This window comes from Ovis aries, chromosome 1 (assembly GCF_016772045.2).
Source record: "Ovis aries strain OAR_USU_Benz2616 breed Rambouillet chromosome 1, ARS-UI_Ramb_v3.0, whole genome shotgun sequence".
Taxonomy (NCBI): Eukaryota; Metazoa; Chordata; class Mammalia; order Artiodactyla; family Bovidae; genus Ovis; species Ovis aries.
Genome location: NC_056054.1, coordinates 54,005,708 through 54,028,080, shown reverse-complemented (window position 1 = coordinate 54,028,080; position 22,373 = coordinate 54,005,708). Strand labels below are relative to the sequence as shown.

Genomic DNA, 22,373 nt, shown 5'->3' with positions numbered 1-22,373 from the left:
ATTATCCTAAGGTTCATATAAAAAAGGCAGCATAATTGCTTGATCGTCCCCTGTATTTTCTTGTTTTTAAAATAATGTTCGGTCTCTAATAGCCTCCAAAATGACTCATAAGGTTTAAAAATTTTTGTATTCTTATGAGTTGTTGAACTTATATTTATGTGCATTGACAAATTCAGTGCATTGACATTATTGTCTTTATTAGTGTACAAGTTGGTCCATTGGTTGGTTGTAACCTATTCAAGTTGGATTTTGAGATTGTTTGACAAGATTCTAGTTCCCTTATAGCCTTCTTACTGTCTGCTGGAACAAGGAAATTAAAGGCTCATCTTGTGTATTTCCTGCTTCAGAGCTAAAATTAGTTCTGCTTTCTTTTATTGAGAAATGGTATTTGGAGCCTGTACCCCAATAAAATGGAATAAAAGTCTATGGACTTACTTGGTGGCTCAGTGGTAAAGAATCTGCCTACAATGCAGGAGACTCGGGTTCAATCCCTGTGTTGGGTAGATCTCCTGGAGAAGGAAATGGCAACCCACTTCAGGATTCTTGCCTGGAAATCCCCCAGACAGAGGAGCCTGGCAGGCCATGGTCCACGGGGTCATAAAGAATTGGACATGACCTAGCAACTAAGCACACACACATCCTAATCTATGATATTACTTGCTTTTGGATTGATCATTGTACTTAAGCCTGTACAGTGGACAGAACTGAGAAATGTTATACATTTGTTCAAATGAAAAGATATAATAAATTCATATTTTTATTTCAAATTCAACTTAGGACTTATGAGAATTTTACATACCTGTATTTATCTTTAATATGTATCATTTTTCTCCCATGCTGAAAATCCCAGTTGTTAGTGATATCAACATAATGTTCACTTTCTTTGTCACACACTGGTCATGGTAATCACAGAATTTATTTTATTTTATTTTTTTTTTAGTTTTTTATTTTTTAAATTTTAAAATCTTTAATTCTTACATGCGTTCCCAAACATGAACCCCCCTCCCACCTCCCTCCCCATAACATCTCTCTGGGTCATCCCCATGCACCAGCCCCAAGCATGTAATCACAGAATTTAATAGCAGCACCACCATCAACAATATGATACTGAAAATAGGAGTTTGGGGTGGCACTTTTTTTGCCTTAGGATATATCCCACTATAGAAATAACATTAAATCACACTTTTTAAATATTCTAGGACTAATTCCTCTTTGTGTTGTCATCCTTTGGATGCTAATTTAGGTTAATTCTTTTCGTTTTATTTTCCATTCATAGAAATTCCTTTTTATTGCTGTTAATATTTTTTTACTTTACTGTGCTAAAATTCTTAGTAAGTAACATGATTCTGATTCTTCACTTAAAGGACATATAGGTTGCCTTGTATCTTTCCTAATATTTTGATTATATGTGGTAACTGGGAAAGGAGATTTTAATGAAAAGTCAGCAGATAAAAGTACATCTCATTTGTTCTTTCTCTAGATTAATCAAATACTGACTGTATACTTTTGTATCAGACTACCATAAAATATATTCTTAATTTTTTTGCTTTTTAAATTGTCTTTTGAAAAACAGCTACTGTCTGCTGTGTCTTAGGATATCATATTTATGTGTAATTTTATATTTTGTGAATGTTATAATTACTCAGTTGAGTATCATTCACTTATATTTAATACATAACAGGCTCTGCTAGAAATCAGCTTGCATAGGTATGAACAAAAGTGTTTTAAAAATAGGTGTGATTGTAATTATTTTAGAGGGACTTGATTTAGATTGAGAATTTAAAAGGAAGACCCAAGGAAGTGATATCAAGTTCATCATTAACGGAAGAATAAAATTTAGCTAGGTGAGGAGTGATGGTGGGATGTTTAAGAGAAATACATTTTGAGAAAATTGGTAAAATGTAGTATAGGTGGTTGAATTTGATTTAAGTTTTGTTTGATTTTGTTTATTTTTAAATGAGTACCAGTTCACACCATTCTAATTACTTTAATATATCTATTTAAATGTATATTTATAAACCCTCTACTGTAAAATTTATAGATTCAGTTTCTCTTTTCAGAAAAGCAGAGCTAGAGAGAGAATCTGTATACTGTTTTAGCCCCCCTTAAAATTAGTCATAGTATTTCTCCTTTAAGTAACTTTAAAATCATTATAACTAGGAAATCTGTTTGTGGGTGAACATTTAAGAAAATATTTGTTTGGTTTATAGCATTGTATGTTTCATGTGTACAGCATCTTAACTCAACTAACGTATATTGTAGCATTCTTACCACCAATAATCGAGCTTCCATCTGTCACCATACATTTGACCCCTCTACCCATTTTTCCCACCCCTGCCACTCTTTCCCTCTGTGGGAGGGACACCAATCTGCTCTCTACACTTGAGTGTGTTTTTGGTTTTGTTTATGTGTTTATTTTTTAGTATTGTGCATGAGTGAAATCATGGTATTGTCTTTCTCCAAATAAGTGACTTATTTCACTTAATTGCCCCAAGTCCATCCCTCATGCTGCACATGGCAAGATTTTCCTTTTTTGATGACTGAAGCATTTGGAAGTTTTATTTTTAATTGTGGTAAATACCCATAACATAAAATTTACCATCTTAGCCAATTTTGAGAAGTTGGGCAAATGCTATACTTTCTATAAACATCATTTTCCTTGATACAATATAAACATAGTACTAATAATACTTAACATGAAAAGCAGGAGGAATGGGAGGTGCAGGGGTTGTCTGGTCCAGGATTGGAAATTGGTAGAACATGGGATTAATTAATTGGAGGTGCTTTTTAGGAGGATTGTGGGAATCAGTGACCATGGGATCAGTCATGAGGTAGCAAAGGAAAGAAATAGATACTGGGTGGCAGAGCACAAATAAACTGGGAGAATAGCAAGCTTGGTGTTTTCATCTGTCAGCTTCAACTTCATATATTCGTGTAGTTTTTACTGTTCTTTATACTTAGTTCTTTATACTCATCTTTGTAACTTAAATTCATCCATTTAAAAGAAATGTACTGTTTTAATCGTTGGAGTACTGAGCAGAAGGCAGAGTAGAGATTGTTTTGCCTGTTTTAAGAAAATGCCGTATTTACCTGAGGAATCATAAAAATCTGTTAGATTGGTGAAGAGGAGCTTCCTGCAGATCAAGAAGAAGTAGATTATAAGGAGTCTTTCAGGTCTCCGTGAACTTGTTGGGGAGGAGTTGAGTTTGCATTAGTCTATGGTATGGCAGAAGTGGGAGTCATGCCTTGTTCCCTGTTACTTGCATCATGAAGCTGCCTACTATAGTTTAGTATTACTGTTGCATTAAGAAGCCCTCCAGAAGTATTTGTCTAAAATATTACTGGTACCAGCACTGATTTCCTATGAGCCCTAAAATGTTGAGGGTTTCTTTAAATGTGAAAAATACCTTGTCAGTAGAAAAATATTATTTATCAGTATTTCTCATACTAATTTGTTTTAATTGTCAAACTAACTGTTTCATGGTTTTCTTTCCTTTTTTTTTTCCTTTTTCTCAATAGGATGAAGAAAGTATTCCTGTCACGTATAGGAATTTACCTGAATATAAGGAACTATTACAGTTTAAAAAGTTAAAAAAACAAAAACTTCAGCAAATGCAAGCTGAAAGTGGATTTGTGCAGCATGTAGGATTCAAGGTAAATTCTACTTAATTTTTCTATTCATTTAATTTTTGCAAGGGTGATAAGAGATATTTAAGGTGGTTTTCGGAGCTTTCAACTCCACAACTTTCAAGCACACAGATAAAAGTAGGTTTTGCTCTTGTCTTATTCATTTATACAGAGTAGTGTGTCACAGATACTGGTATCAAGAGATTTATGATTCAGTAGAAATAAGAAAAATATACAGGTATACTTTGAGGTAATAGGTGAGATCAGGTGTGTTCCCTGGTGGCTCAGATGATAAAGAATCTGCCTTACAATGCCAGAGACCCAGGTTTGACTCCTGCGTTGGGAAGATCCCCTGGAGAAGGGAATGGCAACCTAATCTGTGGGGTTGCAAAGAGCCAGATACGACTGAGTGACTAACACTTTCAGGTGTATTCGGGATGGTACAGCTGTAGGCAACTTTGACGTAGTATATGAGAGGCAAAGTTTTTCTCTAGTATTCCCAAATTTACCGAGATATAACTGACAAATAAAAATTGTATATATTTTAAGGTGTAAAAAATGTTTAAGATGTAAAAAAAAGCTTACCTCACATAGTTATCTTGTTTTTTTGAGACAAGAACACTTAACATCTGCTCTCATAGCAAATTACAGGTATTCAGTGCGGTGTTATTAGCTATATATACCATACTGTAAGGGCTTCCCCAGTGACTCAGTGGTAAAGAATCCCCTGCAATGTAGGAGACGTGGGTTCGATCCCTGGGTAAGGAAGATTGCTTGGAGGAGGAAATGGCAACTCACTCCAGTGTTCTTGCCTGGAAAATTCCATGAAAAGAGAAGCCTGGTGGGCTGCAGTCTATAAGGTCGCAGAGTTGGGTACAACTGAGCACTCACTTATTAGTCCCTCCATTATAAATTCACATTCCACCCTTTTGCTCTGTATACTTACCAGTTTATAATTATACAGCCCACACCAGTATTCTTGTCTAACAAACCTCATGAACAGAGGAGCCTGGCAGGCTACAATCCATAGGGTCACAGAGAGTTGGACACAGCTGAGCACACCTGTGCACACACACAGACACACACACACCATGCTGTACATTAGGTCTGCAGAACTTACTCGTAACCGAAAGTTTGTACCCTTTGACCAATGACACACATACCCTGCCTCCTGCCCCAGGCCCCACAGCCCCTGCCCACCCTCAATAACCTCTACTCTTTCTGCTTCTTTGAAGTCAACTTTTTAAATTCTTCATTTAAGTGAGATCATACAGCATTTGTCTTTCTGTATCTGACTTAATTCATTTAGCATCATGTCCTTAGGTTTTATTCATGTTGTCACAAATGGCTTTGACAGATTTCTGTCTTATGGCTGAATAATATTCCTCTGTGTGTGTGTGTGTGTGTGTGTGTGTGTGTGTGTGTGTGTGTAGAGGAAGACAGAGAACACCATTTTCTTTATTATGTGTGTGTGTGTGTGTGTGTGTGTGTGTGTAGAGGAAGACAGAGAACACCATTTTCTTTATCCATCCATTCACCTATAGAGCTATTTCTTTGGTTGTTACTATCGGTTATAGATCAGAAATTTCTTTTCCCCTTTCAGATTCAGTTACCTCTGCTGTTTTTTGTGAGTCTAGTAGAAGTACGTTTATTCATTACACAAAATTTTGACCCTAACCCATTATATTCCAGGCACTTTGCTAAGTGCTAGGGGATTCAGCAATAAACAGACTCCCTTCCCTTCCTCTGTTTTCATCTCGTAAGTAATTTAGAGAAGTTAAACGAGTGAAATAGTTGAGTATGACTAGAGTACATACTGGAGAGTAGTAGGAGGCTATTTAGTTGCCTTGGAAATTTTGCCAAATTTTCTCCTTAAGTGTGGGAAAACCTTTGAAGAAGTTTAAGCAGAGAATAATATGAAATTTACATTTGGGAAAGATCATTCTATTTTCTTAAAATATATAACTCTTAGGAAGGCAGTGGATTTACAGAGGGTAACTCTTAATCTCTGACTACAGTATTGTTAAAATCTTTAAATAATTTGTTCTTGTATGCTTTTTTATGTAATTGGGAAAAAAAAAAGTAGATGGGGAAAAAGATCACTCTGGCCTTAATATGGAGAATGAAGAGGAAGAATGGCTAACAACAGAGACTGGTTGGGAGATTCTCCTGGTTAATTTAGACAAAAGATGAGAATGTCCTCAACTTGACTGATGGGTTTGGAAATATAGGGATTAACAGGTTTGAGAACACCATAAATGTTAGAACTGATTATACTTGGTGGGATTGGAGGAAGTAAAATTGAGGCCATGAACTACAGATTGACTGGTAGTGGTATACATACAAATACTTATGTATGCTGTGACTGATACATTTAAAACAAAATTCTTGTACCTCTGATCCTTGAGAGTGGCCATTAGCCAGACTGTATTAAGTGATTTTCTTGTTTTGCTCTTTCAGTGGTCCTGCTTCTCCCTTTAGAGATTTTCCTAATTGACAGCTCTGTCTTTTCAGGAGGAAACTCTCTCTACTTCTCATAATTCTATTGAAAAACCCAGCTGTGGCTAGTTTGCCAGTGTGTCAGCCACTCTAGTTGGCCTAATGATAAGAGAAATTAGAAATGATATTTACTTTGATTTCTAAATTGCACAGAACACACCTTGGCTCCCGCAATGTCACAACACTGAGAAAGAGCTAAATCTGCCTTTTCTTCTTGATGGGCATTGGTTATTAGGAGCCTTCTTGGCTTTGGAAAGTAACTGAGTAAGACAAAAGTTCAGAGCGGATTTTGTGTTCACTTGGATTCATGTTAGTTATGGTAACCTGTTTTAAATAGTTCTGTAACATATTTGGATGTTTAACTATGGTATTATTATGTCAGTGCTTCTCAGTCACAGTCATTGTATACTGGTCTGAGGTACCTTTCAGGAAAGTAACTACTAATAATCAAATGCCCAGGTTTGGAGATGATTTTAGCTTAATACTTTCTCTCTCTGAATTTTTATTAGTGTGATAACTGTGGCATAGAACCTATCCAGGGTGTTCGGTGGCATTGCCAGGATTGTCCTCCGGAAATGTCTTTGGATTTCTGTGATTCTTGTTCAGACTGGTAAGTGTTTCCTTCACTGTAGGTCTTAAAATTTTGACAAGAGCACCTCAGCTACTAGTGAGTTTGATTTCTTAAGCTACTTAGAAAACCACCATAGAAATTTTCCTTAATCATACCACATCTCAAGTAACTTTCCATTAGAGATTTTGATTAATGGATTTAAACAGGAAGAGCCATGAGGAAATTTGAGAGTATCTCCAGCAAAATGCAAGCAGTACCATATAATGATGCGTTTGTGTGTGTTTTCATTGCAGCCTTCATGAAACAGACATTCACAAGGAAGATCACCAACTAGAACCTGTTTATCGGTCAGAGACATTCTTAGACAGAGACTACTGTGTGTCCCAGGGCACCAGTTATAATTACCTTGACCCAAACTACTTTCCAGCAAACAGATGACATGGAAGAGAACATCATACACTAGTCCTCTTCAACACATAGCAATGGTATCATTGTGAATTATGTGCACAGTTTGGAAAGATTCTCTGCTTTCCCTGAAATGACACTCACAGCATGACAGCTTCCTGAGTGTTCTCGTCAAGTCCAGCTCTGCACCGTTGTGGCTCTAGATCACTGTTCAGCAGCTGAACATACCTGGTGAGCGAAGGGCTTCCCTGGTGAAATTCTCACCACCACCTTAAAGCCTTTTAGGTGGTGATCTTAAATGGGGGAGATGGAAACGAGAGCACATATTAAAGAGAGAGTAAATTCCAAAGGTTTCAAAGAACTTGGTCATAACTATGCTAATGAGAAGACAAAGTATTTATATTAAAACAGTTTAGTAGCTTTCAGTTTTGTGAAAATAGTTTCCAGCACAGAAACTGACTTCTTTAGACAAAGTTTTAACCAATGATGGTGTTTGCATCTAGGATATATACACTTTAAAAGAACTCACTGTCCCAGTGGTGGCCCCTGATGGCCTTTAGTAAATTGGAGCTGCTTAACCATATTGATGTCTAATTTCTTTTAACCAGAATGAACTGTCCTTATTACCAACAGTGAAGCACTACAGGAGGCAGCTGTGGCATTGCTTCCTTAACCAGCTCATGGTGTGTGAATGTTATAAAATTGTCACTCAGATATATTTTTTAAATGTAATGTTATATAAGATGATCATGTGATGTGTACAAACTATGGTGAAAAGTGCCAGTGGTAGTAACTGTGTAAAGTCTCTAATTCACAATATTAATTTCTTTAAAATACACAGCCTTCTGCCTCTGTATTTGGAGTTGTCAGTGCAACTCATTGAAGAAAACTGCCTAATATAAAAATCATATATATGATAATAATTTCCCTCTTTTGTAGTCTGCACAAGATCCATAAAAGATTGTATTTTTATTACTATTTAAACAAGTGATTAAATTTAGTCTGTGCAGTGAGCAAGAGTTCACATGCATTCTTTTATACTGCTGGATTTTGTTGTGCATCATTTAAAACATTTTGTATGTTTCTTCTTATCTGTGTATACAGTATGTTCTTGAATAATGTTCATTTGTCAGGAGAACTGTGAGAAATAAACTATGTGGATACTGTCTGTTTATATTATAGAATGCTTGTTGTGACTTCCTTTGGTTAGATTTTGGATTCTTTTTTTTTTAATGAGTGTTAAAACAAAAAAATTTTTTAAGGTTTTTTTTTTTTTTCCTTTACCTATCCTCTAAGAAGAATATGGACTATATGATGGAAAAGAGTAAATTTGAGAAACTCTGTAAAAGATGGTAATGTTTTCACTCAGTGTGTTTGCTGAAACACTAAACTAGGTTTAAAAAAAGAATGCATACCATGGTTAAAGAAAAAAGGCAATAATTAATGTCCAGATGTGAAAATTAAACTTACGTTGAAAATTTTTACTCATTCTTTTTGATGAAAGTAAGCCTCCCCATGTGTTAAATAAGTAGTTTTTGAAAATCACTGTATTCTCTGGAAATTATTATTGATTAATGGAAAATGTAAATATTCTAAGATTTAAGTATACTGACACAATTTTTAGTCTCCTGTTTTTTCCAGTTTTAAATCAAGGGGACATTATTTACCAGTCCTCTTCAATACATTGTAGTGTACTGAAATTATACCCTGAATTTTTTTAATTGAGAAAAGTAATATAACTTTAACTATAGAAATATGAGAATTTTAAAAGTAATATATTGATTAAAGTATACTGATGATTTTGGTAAAATATATCACATCAGAAAAAAGGGAAATGGGCTTGAGCTAAACTTTATGCCCTGAAATTATTAGTTGGGGGAAGACAAGGGGAATCAGCAGTTTGGGCATTTGGCTATTAAACTGCAAGTGAATATTCCAGAAGCTCTACCTTCAACTTGTAGTAAGATAGTAGGTGGCACTGATGGTAACTTCTATAACTTCTGTGTTTGTATAGGAATAATACTAATCAATTTTTAAGAACCATTCAGAGCCATTCAAAAATCCCATAAACTATCATGTATGCTTTGAAAGAGTAATAACAATTGTTATGATAAACAGAGCAGAATAAATCCACTTAAATCTTTTTTAAGGGCAAAAGATTTTTGAAAATTTTGAGTGACAAAGAGGATTCTTTCTTGCTTAAGCAAAGATGTGTTTATTTTGCATTTCTCAGCTCTAAGCAAATAGTCCTCATGACTTTAAAAGGGCAGTAGTTAGTGGTGATGTGTATTGTTGTTTTAATTTGAAGATTGCAGGAATGGGCAGGGTTGTCATTTGCAAGTAGGCCTTCCGTCTCCTACATGAAAGCATTGGCGTTGAGACAAACATAGACCTACTTCTTAAAGCATCACTTATTCAGTAGTATTCAGTAGGTCAGTTGTATTTTCTGAAATATTATGCTCAAGTTATTTGCTAAGAACTGAAGGAACTTCCGTTGTTGTTCAGTCGCCCAGTCGTGTCCGACTCTTTGCAACTCCACGGACTGTAGCATGCTGGACCTCCCTGTCCCTCACCATCTCCTGGAGTTTGCCCAAGTTCATGTTCATTGCATCGTTGATGCTGCCCAGCCATCTCATCCTCTGACACCCCTTTCTTCTGCCTTCAGTCTTTCCCAGCATTAGGGACTTTTCCAGTGAGTCATCTGTTTGCATCAGATGATCAGAATACTGGAGCTTTGGCTTCAGCATCAGTCCTTCCAGTGAATATTCAGGGTTGATCTCCCTTAAGAACTTTTAAGGACACCTAAAACCACTGCTTTCAGATTTGGGAATTTTGTTTGGTGTGATATGTGCTAAGAATAATAGCAAACACTAATAGAGTGTTATGTGCCAAGCAAGCAGATAGTAACAGATTTAATTCTTACAATTTTATGAGGCAGGTTCATTTATTATCCTGGTTTCATATCAGGAAATCTAGCCAGAGAGGTTAAGTAACTTGCCCAAGGTCAATATGGTTAGTAACGTGGTGATGCTTAGGTTTTAACCCAGACAAATTGCTCCCAGGTCAGCGTCTGCCTCACTACCCTATTTCCTGCACAGGAATATTCCCTTTGTCAGGGGTCACTGAGGTGTTGGAGGTGAAGGTGTGCAGTAGTTGCTTTTCTGTCTTATTCTGGTGTGCTATGCATGCTAGAGTATAAATCTGAGCAAATGTCCAGGATTATAGCTCAGAATAGAGAAGCACATCTGTGGATGGGGAAAAAGCACTCAGCCTGCCCTGTGATGAATTAAGGAAACAAACATAATTTACATATTCTAATTTGACAGCAAACATGTGGTCATAAGGCTTTTTAGGCAAAGCTGGGACTAAAGGCTTGGGTCTCCTGCCTCACATACAGTTTGTTTTCCCTGCATGTTTGGTACCTCCCAGCATAATAGTATGCCATGTCCATTTTTCTCTCCTTTTCCCTTTTGTTTAAATTGCAGAACACAACAATTTACTGGGGTGTGAAGAACATTTTTTTTTATGAAATGAAAAAAACAGTATATGACATGTAGTAAGGATAAATACTTTGCAAAAATTCTATGTTATAAACATAAGAGTGGCATGCTATATAAATTACTATATTTCTTACTGTGGGTAACAAAGTTTGAAGGCTGTTATTTCTAGGTACATTGAAAGGACTTGAAAGTCTCCAGATAACAAGTAGCAGGTTTTTCCACAAGATTATGCAGGTATTGTTCTGTGTAGGTTCTAAAGGTTAGTTTTTATTTCATATCTTGATGAACAATGTGCTTCTATTTATATGATCCTGAGGCGGCCTGGGGGGAACCTTTTCCCTTAAAGTTCAAGTACCTGATTAAATGGATTTTTGAGCATGGTGTCACATTTAGCTCCATGAAGACAGAGACCATCCCTGTTTACCTTTATACCTACAGTCTGGCTCTTAGTAGATTCTCAATAAATATTTATTGGTAATAGGACTGATGTTTTGGTTACGTTTTTTTCTCTAGAAAGTTAAAAACCAGCTATGCCTGAGTGTCTGCGAGTGTGTCTGTGGGACCCTTAGAAGGTTTGCCTCAGGAGATCTTTGCAGGGCTCTGGGAGGACTAAAGGATTATTACATCCTGTCTTATTTAGAGGATGTGGTTCAGACCTAGGTGGCTGAGATTTTGGTCCTCTCTGGGACCCCATTTTCTGCCATGTTTTTAGAGTGATGTAATAGAAACTAGAATGGAAATTCTGTTGTTTAAATGAGACACTCAATAAATGTTGACAAAGAACTACCTTTTACTGAGCACTAGGAACTAGTAAATGATTTACATGTATTATTAACCTCTTTAATCCTCACAGCACCTCTGTGAGGTTACTTATGGTTGTGACCTCCACTGTACATATGAGAAAAACCAAGGTTCAGAGGATTTAAGTGTTAGCCCTCCATAATGATGCCTATGTGTAGAACTGAGGATACGGAGCCTTGCCTTTCTGAAGCTTATATGCTAATGCTGAAGATCTGCAGTAAACAAGTAAATAAAAATACTATATAATTTTAGGCAGAGATAAATGCTGTAAAGAGAAATAATGCTTGAAAAAAAAAGAATTATCAGGACCAGTCTGTCATTTAGAAGGAGTACTCAGAGAACACCTCAACAAGAGTCAGTATGAACAGAGACCTAAATGGGGTGAGGGATTTAGCCTTGTGGATAATCTGGAGGAAGAAGCAGAAGGATAGCAAGGCCAGGGGTCCTGATCTAGTAGAGAGCTTAGCTTGTTCAGGCAACAGAGGGCCAGTGTCATTTGAACCAGATGAGCAAGAGGAGAATGGTAGTTGTTGGGGTGAGAGAGGCTACAAGGCCAGATCAAGTGAGGCTCTGGATGTAGATCATTGTAAAGGAGTTTGTGTTTTGGTATTTTATACATACAGACAAAGTCTTCTTCCAGGGGCAGAGACCTCTAAAGTCCTTTCCTACTATACAATCTTACGACTTTAGTGATGTCATGTCAAGACATTCAAATCAGTAGACTATTTTAGCAGTTTTGTAGAAGACTTGATTTGTACCTCTAGATACTCTCTGGGGCAAAGCCATTTACCCCTGCTAATTTTTTTTTCTTAAGAGGGTAGCCAACTGCAGCCATAAAAGCCGTGGCTGGGTTTGTCTGCTGCCCTGCTGTCTGTCAAAGCTGTGGTGGGCATGGACTGTTTACCAATATGTGGTATGTGTTTAAAGAATGTTAATCTCAACAAAGAGTCATTTTGTGTTTTCTGGCACAACTGATAATTTGCATCCTGTAACTCTCTCTCTAATTTGCTCAAATACTCTTTGTGTTCCCCTGTAGAGAGTGTTACAACTTGGGGTAGTAATAAAGTATTTGACAACTGTGTGAGCTGTAGGAACATGCCCCTTTTTGTTAATAGAGACATAATTGTAACCAAAGAAATTTAATTTCTTCTTTAGCAAACACTGACATTTCTGTTTAAGAATGACTGCTAGAGTAAAAGGAAATATGAAAATTACCATGTATCATGAATACACTGAGAGTGCTCTCTGTAATAGCTCAAAACTGATCTATGGCCAAAATTAAAACCATATGAGCATATCATAAATCTCAACTATTACTGTGTTTGCCTTTGAAATTCTGTTTGGAATAAGGCTTCAAATGCTTTCCAGAATGATGTGAGTTACAAATAAATAGAAAAAGAGTTATCCTGTGTTCCATTTATTTTATTTGTACATATCCATTTCAAGGAAAAAAAGATTTTAAAAATACAATTCTGTCCCAGAAATGAATCCTTCAATCCTGCACAACCATTGAAGAAAAAAAAAAATCATGCAAATTGAAACTGTGGTATTTTGTAGTGACTAAATGCAGTTATTCCAGTAGAATATATAAGAAACTCTGAATTGGCAGCTGATAGCACAAAAGAGAACCCAAACTTCACTGGTTTGATTTGAGGAAACACAGTTTTACATATGGATATAAGGTTTGCAAACCTCTGTAAAGGGCCTTTATGGAACAAATACAGCATTAAACTCTGATAAACACTGTGTACTGACATGCCTCTTCCTCCCACGTCAGTTTTGTTATTACATTTCTTACTTGCTTGGTAACTACACAGGTGACATAAGTTGACGTTAGTCCAGTGAATGCAAAAACAAATCACCTCATGCTTTTAAATTCTGTGTGGTCATTGGTATTAATGTGCAATTCCCCAGATGCACCAACTATTTTATAGAAGAGTCTAGATTAGACAGCTTATCCAGTTTGTACTCTTAGCCAATATGACAGTATTCCAAGTAGCCAGTTTTATAGAAATGAATAGAGAAATGTTATTGGTGACTAGTCTAGATTTTGCTATCTTGGAAAAAGCTATACACTTTCAAATTTTAAAAAGCTCTTACAACATTTTCAGAAATCTAATGAAATTTCTTAGGAACAATTGGTGTTCACTTGTTAACCCAATCTCTGTGATTCTGAGCTGGATGAGACTTTGAGGAAACAGCTTCCAGACGGAGATGCCCCAGCTTGCCCCCCATATTAAGGGCCTTAGGTAACAACAAATCTTGAAGAGAGGAAGGGAGATGTGATGGGGCATTAAGGACACTAACTCCTCCCTCTCTGAGGAGAGTAGAAGCAAATGATTAGTCCTGAAGGCACAACTGACACACGGGCGCTGCACTGCTGTTCACATACTAGTTAGCTCTGAGGCGACAGAAAAGCGTGCGTGCCATGAGTGCAGACTGCTGTCTGACTGAGGAAGAGAAGGCTGGATAATACCAAATACACCATGCATGATTTCCACACACCTCTCAGGTCAAGCTGGGAAGCAAACAGCAATGTCAGGATTTTGAGGCAGGGGACACAGAAGGTTTAAATTGAAACATACTGTGTTAAGCGATGAACCTTTTAATATTTTTCTCTGTTCCACTCTCAACATACATGCATTTTTGCCTTCAGAAAATAGAGTCAATAGCTGTGCAGAGTTGACGAAAAACTTCTTCTGGTGTGCCCTCTGCATTTATCTATGTTTAAAAGGAAGAAAGAGAAAGTTTTAAGAAATGTTTATAAAACCATTTTTAGTAATAAAGATTACCTGCTTATAAGTTGCAGTGCAAAAGTTTAAAACACAGGACTCCAAAACCATGGAGAAAGCATAGTTGTTTAAAAACTAGGTGCCTAATTAACAAAATGAGATACCACTACACACCTATTAGAATGGGCAAAGTCTAAAACATCATCAAATGCTGGTGAGGGTGGGGAGGCACAGGAATGACGGGAATGCAAAATGTACAGCCACTTGGGAAAACCATTTGTCTATTTCTTACAAATTAAGTATTAGCATATGGTCCAACAGTTTGTGCTCCTTGGCACTTATGCAGTTGAGTCCACACAAAAACCTGCACACAGGGTTATAGGAGCTTTATTCATGATTGCAAAAAATTGGAAGCAACAGAGATGTCCTTAGTTAGGTGAGTGGATGAATAAACTGTGGTGCATCCAAACAATAGGATATTATTTAGAGCTCAAAAGAAATGGGCTCTCAAACCATGAAAAGACATGGAGGAAATGTAAATACATATTACTAAATGAAAGAAGCCAATCTCAAAAGGCTGCATACAATGTAACAGAAAAACGACAAAACTGTGGAGACATAGTAAAAGAGCTGGGGGGAGAGAGGAATGAGTAAGTGGAACACATGATTTTTATGGTAGTGAAACTATTCTGTGATACTGTAACCATGGATCCTCGCTGCTATACCTTTGTCAAAACCCATAGAACATGCCACACCAAGAGTGAACCCTGGGACTCCCCTGGTGGTCCAGTGGCTGAAGACTCCATCCTGTCAATGCAGGGGCCCAGCTTTTATCCCTGGTCAGAAAACGATCCTGCATGCCACACCTAACAGTTTGCATGCTGCAACGAAGACCCAGTGCAGCCAAGTAAAAGTGAGCCCATAATATAAGTTCTGTTGAGTGGTGATGATGTGTTGATATAGGTTCATCAGTTATAATGTATGTGCTACTCCTGTGTGGGATGTTTTGTGGGGGTGCAGGGTGGGGGGAGTTGTTTTTCTGGTTGTGCCTTGTGGCTTGCAGGATCTCAGTTCCCTGACTAAGGATTCAAACTGGACCATGGCAGTGAAAACTTGGAATCCTAACTACTAGAACCTCCAGGGAATTCTGTGTAGGATGTTGATAGTGGGAGAGGTTGTGTGTGTTTTGGGCCAGGGAGTATATACTCAAGTCTTTCCATGACCTTTAACAATAATTTGTTTACTTCAATAGGCTTCCTAGTCTTTGCTGTTGTTAATGCTCAATTTTGCGGTGAACCTAAAACTGGCCCAACAACAACAGCAAAACTAGGAGCCTATTGAGGTAAACAAATTATTGTTAAAGGTCATGGAAAGACTTGAGTTAGTTAAAATGAGACTTCTGAGTGTTCTGGATTATTTGGGGCAGGGTAGGAATAGGGCAGAAGTTGGGGGATAAGAGGGACGAGTGTGGAGAAAGCAAGAGCTGGGACCTCAACTTGCAGGGGTGCTAAATGCTAAGGGCAGAGTCCTCTTGGAGACTTGATACACCGGGACAAGGAGCCAGCTACAGAGGAAGGAGAGGGGAGCTGATTTTCTGGGCATGAAGGCGCTACTATCCCTTCCTCTCAAAATTCCCTAAAATCGTGCCAACTGCTGAGATTTGTCCCACTGCACATGTAGTGTCCATAGAAAGTAGAAGCCTGGTGATTGGAATGAGACAGAAGGGCTGGGGTAGTGAGCTTCTTCAGACTTCATCTCCAGAGGTTCTCATTTGGTGAGTTTGGGCTGGCCTTCTAATCTGCATATTTAATAAGTTCTCCCAACAATCTTGATGTGGGTCAGCTTGGCCCACACTTTGAGAAACACTGGATGATTGGTTCAACTCCTGTCTACATTCTTTGTGCAAACTAGTTTCAAAGGAAGGGGAGAGGCTAGACGAATAGGTTGGGATGAACTTGTATCTCCATAGATTTGCCTGTATGGACATTTTATATAAATGGAATCACATAATATGCAGTCTTTTGTGACTTTTCTTTCACTAAGCATGTTTTCAAGGTTCATCCACTCTTTGTCCCCTGCCACTGCCTGTTGTCCTGCCGAGCAGTCCTCTAACCCACCTCTTCAAATACTGGGAGGAAGGAAGAGAAAAAGAGACTGATTTCATTTTCCTCACCTCCTCTCACCGAGGGTGGGTGAGAAGTAAATCCATAGCCTAGGCTTATAATTTACATGATTTGTGACCGTATCAGTAAAAGATGGATGAGGTCTCTGTTCCCCAGGAAGTTCCCTGAGCAGCAAGACTCTACAACCTTTCAGTACATCCTTGTAAGTTTTCTCTCCTGGTTTTCAATGCTTTGTACCTGGCACAAACACTTCCCAAAGTTCACTCCAATCTCCCCCAGAAGCAGCAGCTAATTAGACTACGGATTGACCCCAAGTCACTTTCTACTTTATTTGCATGTAAGTATTCTCATAATTATCTAATCCAGGGACGCCTGTAGAGGGGTTTTCAGTTCAGTTACAACCTCCGGTTCATTTGGACAAACCCTAACTAGTTACGGGTCCTCTCTTAGCCTCACAAGGTAGTCGATATTTTGCAGTTTCCTCTTTATCTGTTCTCCATAATGTCTTGTTGAACTCTCTAGTTGCATTTAACTGACCTAACATGTCCCCTATTTATACTAACTAGTCCTGTAACATTTTCCTCTTCCAACCCACTCTTTTCTAACCAATACCACCCAGCACTTGTAACCTTACATGCTTTTCTAAAGTTTTCATCCTTCCAAAAGAAACCCATGCTTATGTTTCCCACTTCTTGTCTCCTATCTAATACTCACCTTGTTTCCTAACACTGATAAGTTATTAGTACAAAAAATTTCTTTTAAAAGAACACTGATTACATCCTCTCTTTTTCCCTCCATTTTTTGTTGATTGATAACCTGCTAATTCGGTGTAATGCCAGTGTCCAATTCACATAATTTGGTTGACTGTTATCCAGAATTTTTTCTAGACTGATGAAAACACATTTGTTCATTACAACAGCATTTCTTTCTATTGTTAACTTTCCTTAGTTGTCATCGTAATGAAATAATGGCTCTTTCAACATTTTCAAGTGGTTGCAGTTCACCGTGATGTTCGACTTTTTACTTCTTGGCCACATATAACCTACCGCTATCCCAAATATCTACACAGCCAGTTCTTTGACGACAGGGCCATCACTCAGCATTTGTACCCTCAGAGCTTGACTCGAGAGAGGTAGGCAAAGGAAAGAGAAGTTGAATGAAAGAAAGTGTCCTCTCCAAGTGACACTTCCCACCTCTCCACTGGATCCTCTCCAGCGATCTCACTCCTGGGCATATGTTTGGAGAAAACTATTATTTGAAAGAATACATGCACCATAGTGTTCATAGCACTATTTACGATAGTTATGACATGGAGGCAACTTAAAGGTCCATCGACAGGTGACTGGATAAAGGAGATGTGGTACATAGATACGATGGAATATTATTTGACCATTAAAAAGAATGAAATAATGGCACTTGCAGCAACTTGGTTGGACCCAGAGATTGTCACAATGAGTGAAGTCAGGAAAAGACAAATACTAGATGGTATTGCTTATTTGTGGAATCTAAAAATAATGATGCAAATGAACTTATCTACAAAACAGAAATAGACTAACAGACACAGGAAACAAATTTATTAAGGTGTTGGGGAGGGATAAATTAGGAGTTTAAAATTAAAATATACATACTACTGTATGTATATTTAATTAAATACATACTACTGTATGTATATTTAATTAAAATTAAAATATACTACTCCCTGGTGGCTCAGACAGTAAAGAATCTGCAATGCAGGAGGCCCAGGTTCAGTCCCTGGGTCAGGAAGATATTCTGGAGAAGGGAATGGCTACCCACTCCAGTACTTGCCTGAAGAATTCTAAGGACAGAGGAGCCTGGTGGGCTACAGTGCATGGGGTTGAATAAGAGTCAGGTGTGACCGACTAACACTTTTCACGTTTCAGGCTGCCTTATGTAAAACAGATAAACAACAAGGACCTACTGTATAGCACAGGGTGGTGGTAGTGGCGGTGGTATAGTCGCTAAGTTGTGTCTGACTCTGCTGACCCCCTGGGCCCCCAGGCTCCTTTGTTCATGGGATTTCTCAGGCAAGTATACTTGAGTGGGTTCCTTCTCCAGGGGACATTGCCGACCCAGGGATCGAACCCATGTCCCCTGTATTGCAGGCAGATACTTCACCACTGAGCCACCAGGGAAGCGCAGGAGCTGTACTGAATATCTTGTAATAACCTATAATGGAAAAGAATCTTAAGAAATATGTATAAATATATATGTGTAATGGAATCACTTTGCTGTACATCTGAAACTAACACATTGTAAATCAACTATATTTCAATAAAGGTTAAAGAAAAAAGAAAAAGTACCCTCATTTTCCCATTCCTTCTTCCCTTTCTTTACATAAACAGGCTGTTGTAGGGCCAGAAATACACTGTTGGAGTGTATTTTCTGACCTGCAGTCTGGCCTTTATAGAATCATATGGGATTCCCCTCTATAAACATGGGCAACTTCATTTTAGATAAAAGGGCTAATGAGCACAAGCATCTGAAGGGCGACACTTGATATTTTCCAACGGAGGGGACTATGGGAAGGAAGGCATTTCAACGGGATCTTGTCAGTCAGGCCAAGGCTGATGTTTGGGGGGAACTGTGAGCTGGGCTGCAGGAGTGAGTCATGCCCTGGAGCTTTAACTGGACCATTTCCCGTTTCTATTTCCATCCAAAACCTCCCTTCATTTTGTTTTGTGGCTTAAATCCAGGGATTTATTTATTTAATTAAAGAAAAGAAAGCTGCTCATTGCCATCCAGAGTCACGTGCTGTGGTGTGTGCCTCTGTGGAGCCCAAGGACGTGAGGAGATTTCAAGACAAAATCAAATAATCAGGCTTTCTAGACGGAGAAAGCAGCCTTTGACTTGGGTGAGTGGGAAATCTATGAAGCTAATCTGAGACCCTCATTAGGCCCCAGAAGCAAAACTCTGAGAATAGAATTTTAGAGCCAATGAGGTACACACACACACGTGTGCATGTGGGCGTGAGCGTGTTGGGGAAAGAATGGGTTGGACTTTTACAGAGCGAAAGAGAGCCCAAGTAACGCAGTGGGATGAAAGCCTTCTGTCTACTCTCCAAATCTGTCCTTCAGTTCTTGAGCAATTACCCGGATGTTTCCTGAATCTCGTCTAATACCCACAAGGGGAGTATTTTAAGAGAACAACCAGAGGCTTTTATATTTTCACATGTAACTGTGGAACTCATAGGAAATGGAAAAGAACCAACCTCCTAAGTGCTTTCTAAGCAACAGGAACTATTCTCGGTGCTCACAACTTCAGCAAATTTAAACTAGCTCACAAGGCGCTAGTGTTAAGTCTTTAGTGAACAGATGAGAATCCTGTGTAAACAGCACACTAACTGTTCAGTGTGAAGAGAGCTTCCTCAGCAATTGTGCAAACTCAAAAATATGGTGTCCTCCCACTTACAGTCAGTTTTCAACATGTAGTCAATGCTGATAATATCAATGCACAGCAACCCTCTTTCCCCATGGAGAGTGAAAGCAAACCTTATGATCTTCCCCCAAAGGAGCTCCAGTTCTGAGTCAGCTGAGGCAGAATGCACGAGGTTGTCATATCTTTAGTTTAACTGAAAACCAGGTAAGTGGATTTGCTTGAAGAACTTACCCTTCTTGTTCTGAGACTTGATATAAAAGTCCTACCGTTAAATGATCAATATACAAACGATTTTTTAAATAAGAAAACTAAAGGCCAGCGAACAGGAGCTATGATTAAATTTCTGAGGTTTCACCTGACTTCTCACAGGAAAAGTAATCAGAGATAATATTTCTGCTCAGCTGTCAGCGGAACAGATCATAAATTAGGAAAGTAGTTATATCACCCTGGGATTGGCATGTTTTGTCTACTCTTTCTCTTTAGTTCTATGAATTTATGAACCATGACATAGTCGGCTGTTTTAAACACTGCCCAGATTGAGTGTTTTTCCTGAATTTTCCCACACTATTCAAAACATTGCTTGAGTTTCATTTTTCATGTATTGGCGCCATGGGGCTCCTGGGACAAACCCAAGCTGCCACTGAGTGGTTTATGCTGATTGTGTGGGCCACCTTCTTCCTCTCTCACCCAGTCCTCTGTTCAACCACAGGGATCCCTATCGCCAGAGGAGAGGGGTGTTTAGAACTTGTGCATGTCTGTGGACAATCATCAGATGCGCTTTTTCAAAGTCAGGATCATGAAAAAGGCTGCCCCTGGGGAGTTGTCCACTTCATTGATCTGGTCACATCACACATTCCTTCTCACTCTCAAGGCCTTGGAAAGAAGGAGGACAATGTACACCTTTACTTTAAGGACGAGCTTTAGCAAAAATACAAGGATGATTCATAATCTGCACGTTGATGACTGCTCTCTTCACAAGACTTCCCAGGGTAACAGCAGTCTGCCCATTTAAACTTGCTATTCTCTTTCCTTCCTTCTCCTCCTCCCAATTTTGTCCGAAGTTTACATTTGACTAGCAGATCTTTTCACAGACATGGAAAAAAAAACAAACTATCCTTTCTAAAAGTAACCTTTCTAAAAAGATCTGATCAGCCATGTCCCTGCTTGAAATGACTCTGTGGTTCCCTTCCTTACTTGCAGGACTTAATTCAAACTTCCTCGAAGAAGCTAGGACTACTCAGCATACAGTAGCTACCAGCCACAGGTGGCTTCAGAACACTTGAAATGTGGTCAGTACACCAGAGGAATTAAGTTTTTGATGTTCTGTAATTAAAATTAACTTTAAAAACTAATAACTTGACTCAGCTTTTGGGAAATTAAAAATATATTTGAACAACTTGAGTATGTGAAATCTACCTTTTCAACTGTAAATTTTATGAAATACAAATACCATTCTAGTATTTCTGATGAAAATTTAGCATGTGACTTGAGATAGGCTTAAGTACCAGATTTTGAAGACAGAGATTAAAAAAAGAATGTAAAACCATCTCAATATTATTTTTATATTGATTACATGTTAAAATGATAATATTTAGGCTATATTAGGTTAAAGAAAATATATTGTTAAATTAATATGACTTGTTTTTTGTTACTTTTTTTTTCTTGGTGAATGAGAATATTAGGAAATTGTAAATTACCTACTTGGCCCAGATCATATCTCTACTGGATAATTCCTTCTAGAAAACTTATTGCATAAAGGAGGAATGAAGCCTTCACCTTGCTTTTCAGTCAAGTCTGCCACCACTTTAATCCATCTGTGTGCATTTCATCCTGTGCTAGCATTACTGGGCTCTTTCTCATGTCAGAGCCTCGGTCCCCTCCCTTCCATCTGGCTCGAACTTCTACTCTCCCTTTAGACCCAGCTCAAATGTCTTCTTCTTTCTGAAACTGTTATCTGCCTCTCCAGGCCCAAGTTCTGTGCCTCCAAATACTTGAAACATTTTGTAAATCCTATTACTACATTTACAACCATGCTGTGGGTGCAGAATTTCATGCGTCTCTTTTCTCTCTAAATACCCAGCACTAAGCACCCAGCATTTGGACGTTGGAGACACCCTGTGAATGTCTGTGGACTCTGGCAGGGATCTGGATGGAACAGCGCCAATTCTCTGCTGGTAGAACCCATGGTGGTGGCTCCTGGGAAGGTTCTCGAGAGGGGACTGGAGCCCAGAGAAGGGACTGCCCTGAGTTGATTAGAACAAAGCCTGCCCATGATGAAAGCAACCAGAGAAAGACAATTAAGACTGTGTTCAGAAGAGAACAAAGGTCTGGCATTCTCTTCCGCCTGCTGTTCTCGGGGGAGACAAGCCTGCAGTGAGCACAACTCTTTTCAACAGGACCACAAGGGTGCAGAGAACGCTGGGCCAAATCAAAAGCTCTTTGTGGGAATCTACTGAAAGCCTGCTGATCAGAAGGGTGGTGGAGGGTAGAAAGAAGATTCTTTCAGGCAGAGTCATAAGGAATGAATTTCTTAAGTCTTTCAGAGACAGACGGGAGATTTATGCCTCATTTGCCAAGCGAGAGGACAAAACCTCAGGGTTCCTCTAAGTCACTCACTCTCTCCTTCATGCACCTTCCTTTCTCTGGGGCCAGTGGGCAGGAGAGAGGGTTGTCTCCAGGTCCAGGTTGCTAGGAGCACTCAAGCAGGGCAGGTCCAGAC

At 38.5% G+C, this 22,373-nt stretch overlaps 2 protein-coding genes across 10 annotated transcripts in view; one reads left to right on the top strand and one right to left on the bottom strand.

Annotated features, from left to right (window-relative positions):
* ZZZ3 (zinc finger ZZ-type containing 3) overlaps positions 1-12,807 on the top strand; it is a 121,462-nt gene extending 108,655 nt beyond the window's left edge. For 7 of the 8 annotated variants that reach the window (XM_060410936.1, XM_060410929.1, XM_060410942.1 and 4 more), the window contains 3 exons: positions 3,520-3,654; positions 6,636-6,736; positions 6,991-12,807. In XM_060410936.1, the coding sequence (XP_060266919.1) occupies positions 3,520-3,654; positions 6,636-6,736; positions 6,991-7,135 (381 nt within the window). In that variant the 3' untranslated portion in view covers positions 7,136-12,807. The remainder of the gene's footprint in view (positions 1-3,519; positions 3,655-6,635; positions 6,737-6,990) is intronic. The other variant, XM_027971371.3, reaches the window with a different exon arrangement.
* Positions 12,808-12,810: 3 nt separating this feature from the next.
* Positions 12,811-22,373, bottom strand: part of AK5 (adenylate kinase 5) — a 272,560-nt gene continuing 262,997 nt past the window's right edge. For both annotated transcript variants that reach the window (XM_004002092.6, XM_042249944.2), the window contains exon 14: positions 12,811-14,124. In XM_004002092.6, the coding sequence (XP_004002141.4) occupies positions 14,056-14,124 (69 nt within the window). In that variant the 3' untranslated portion in view covers positions 12,811-14,055. The remainder of the gene's footprint in view (positions 14,125-22,373) is intronic.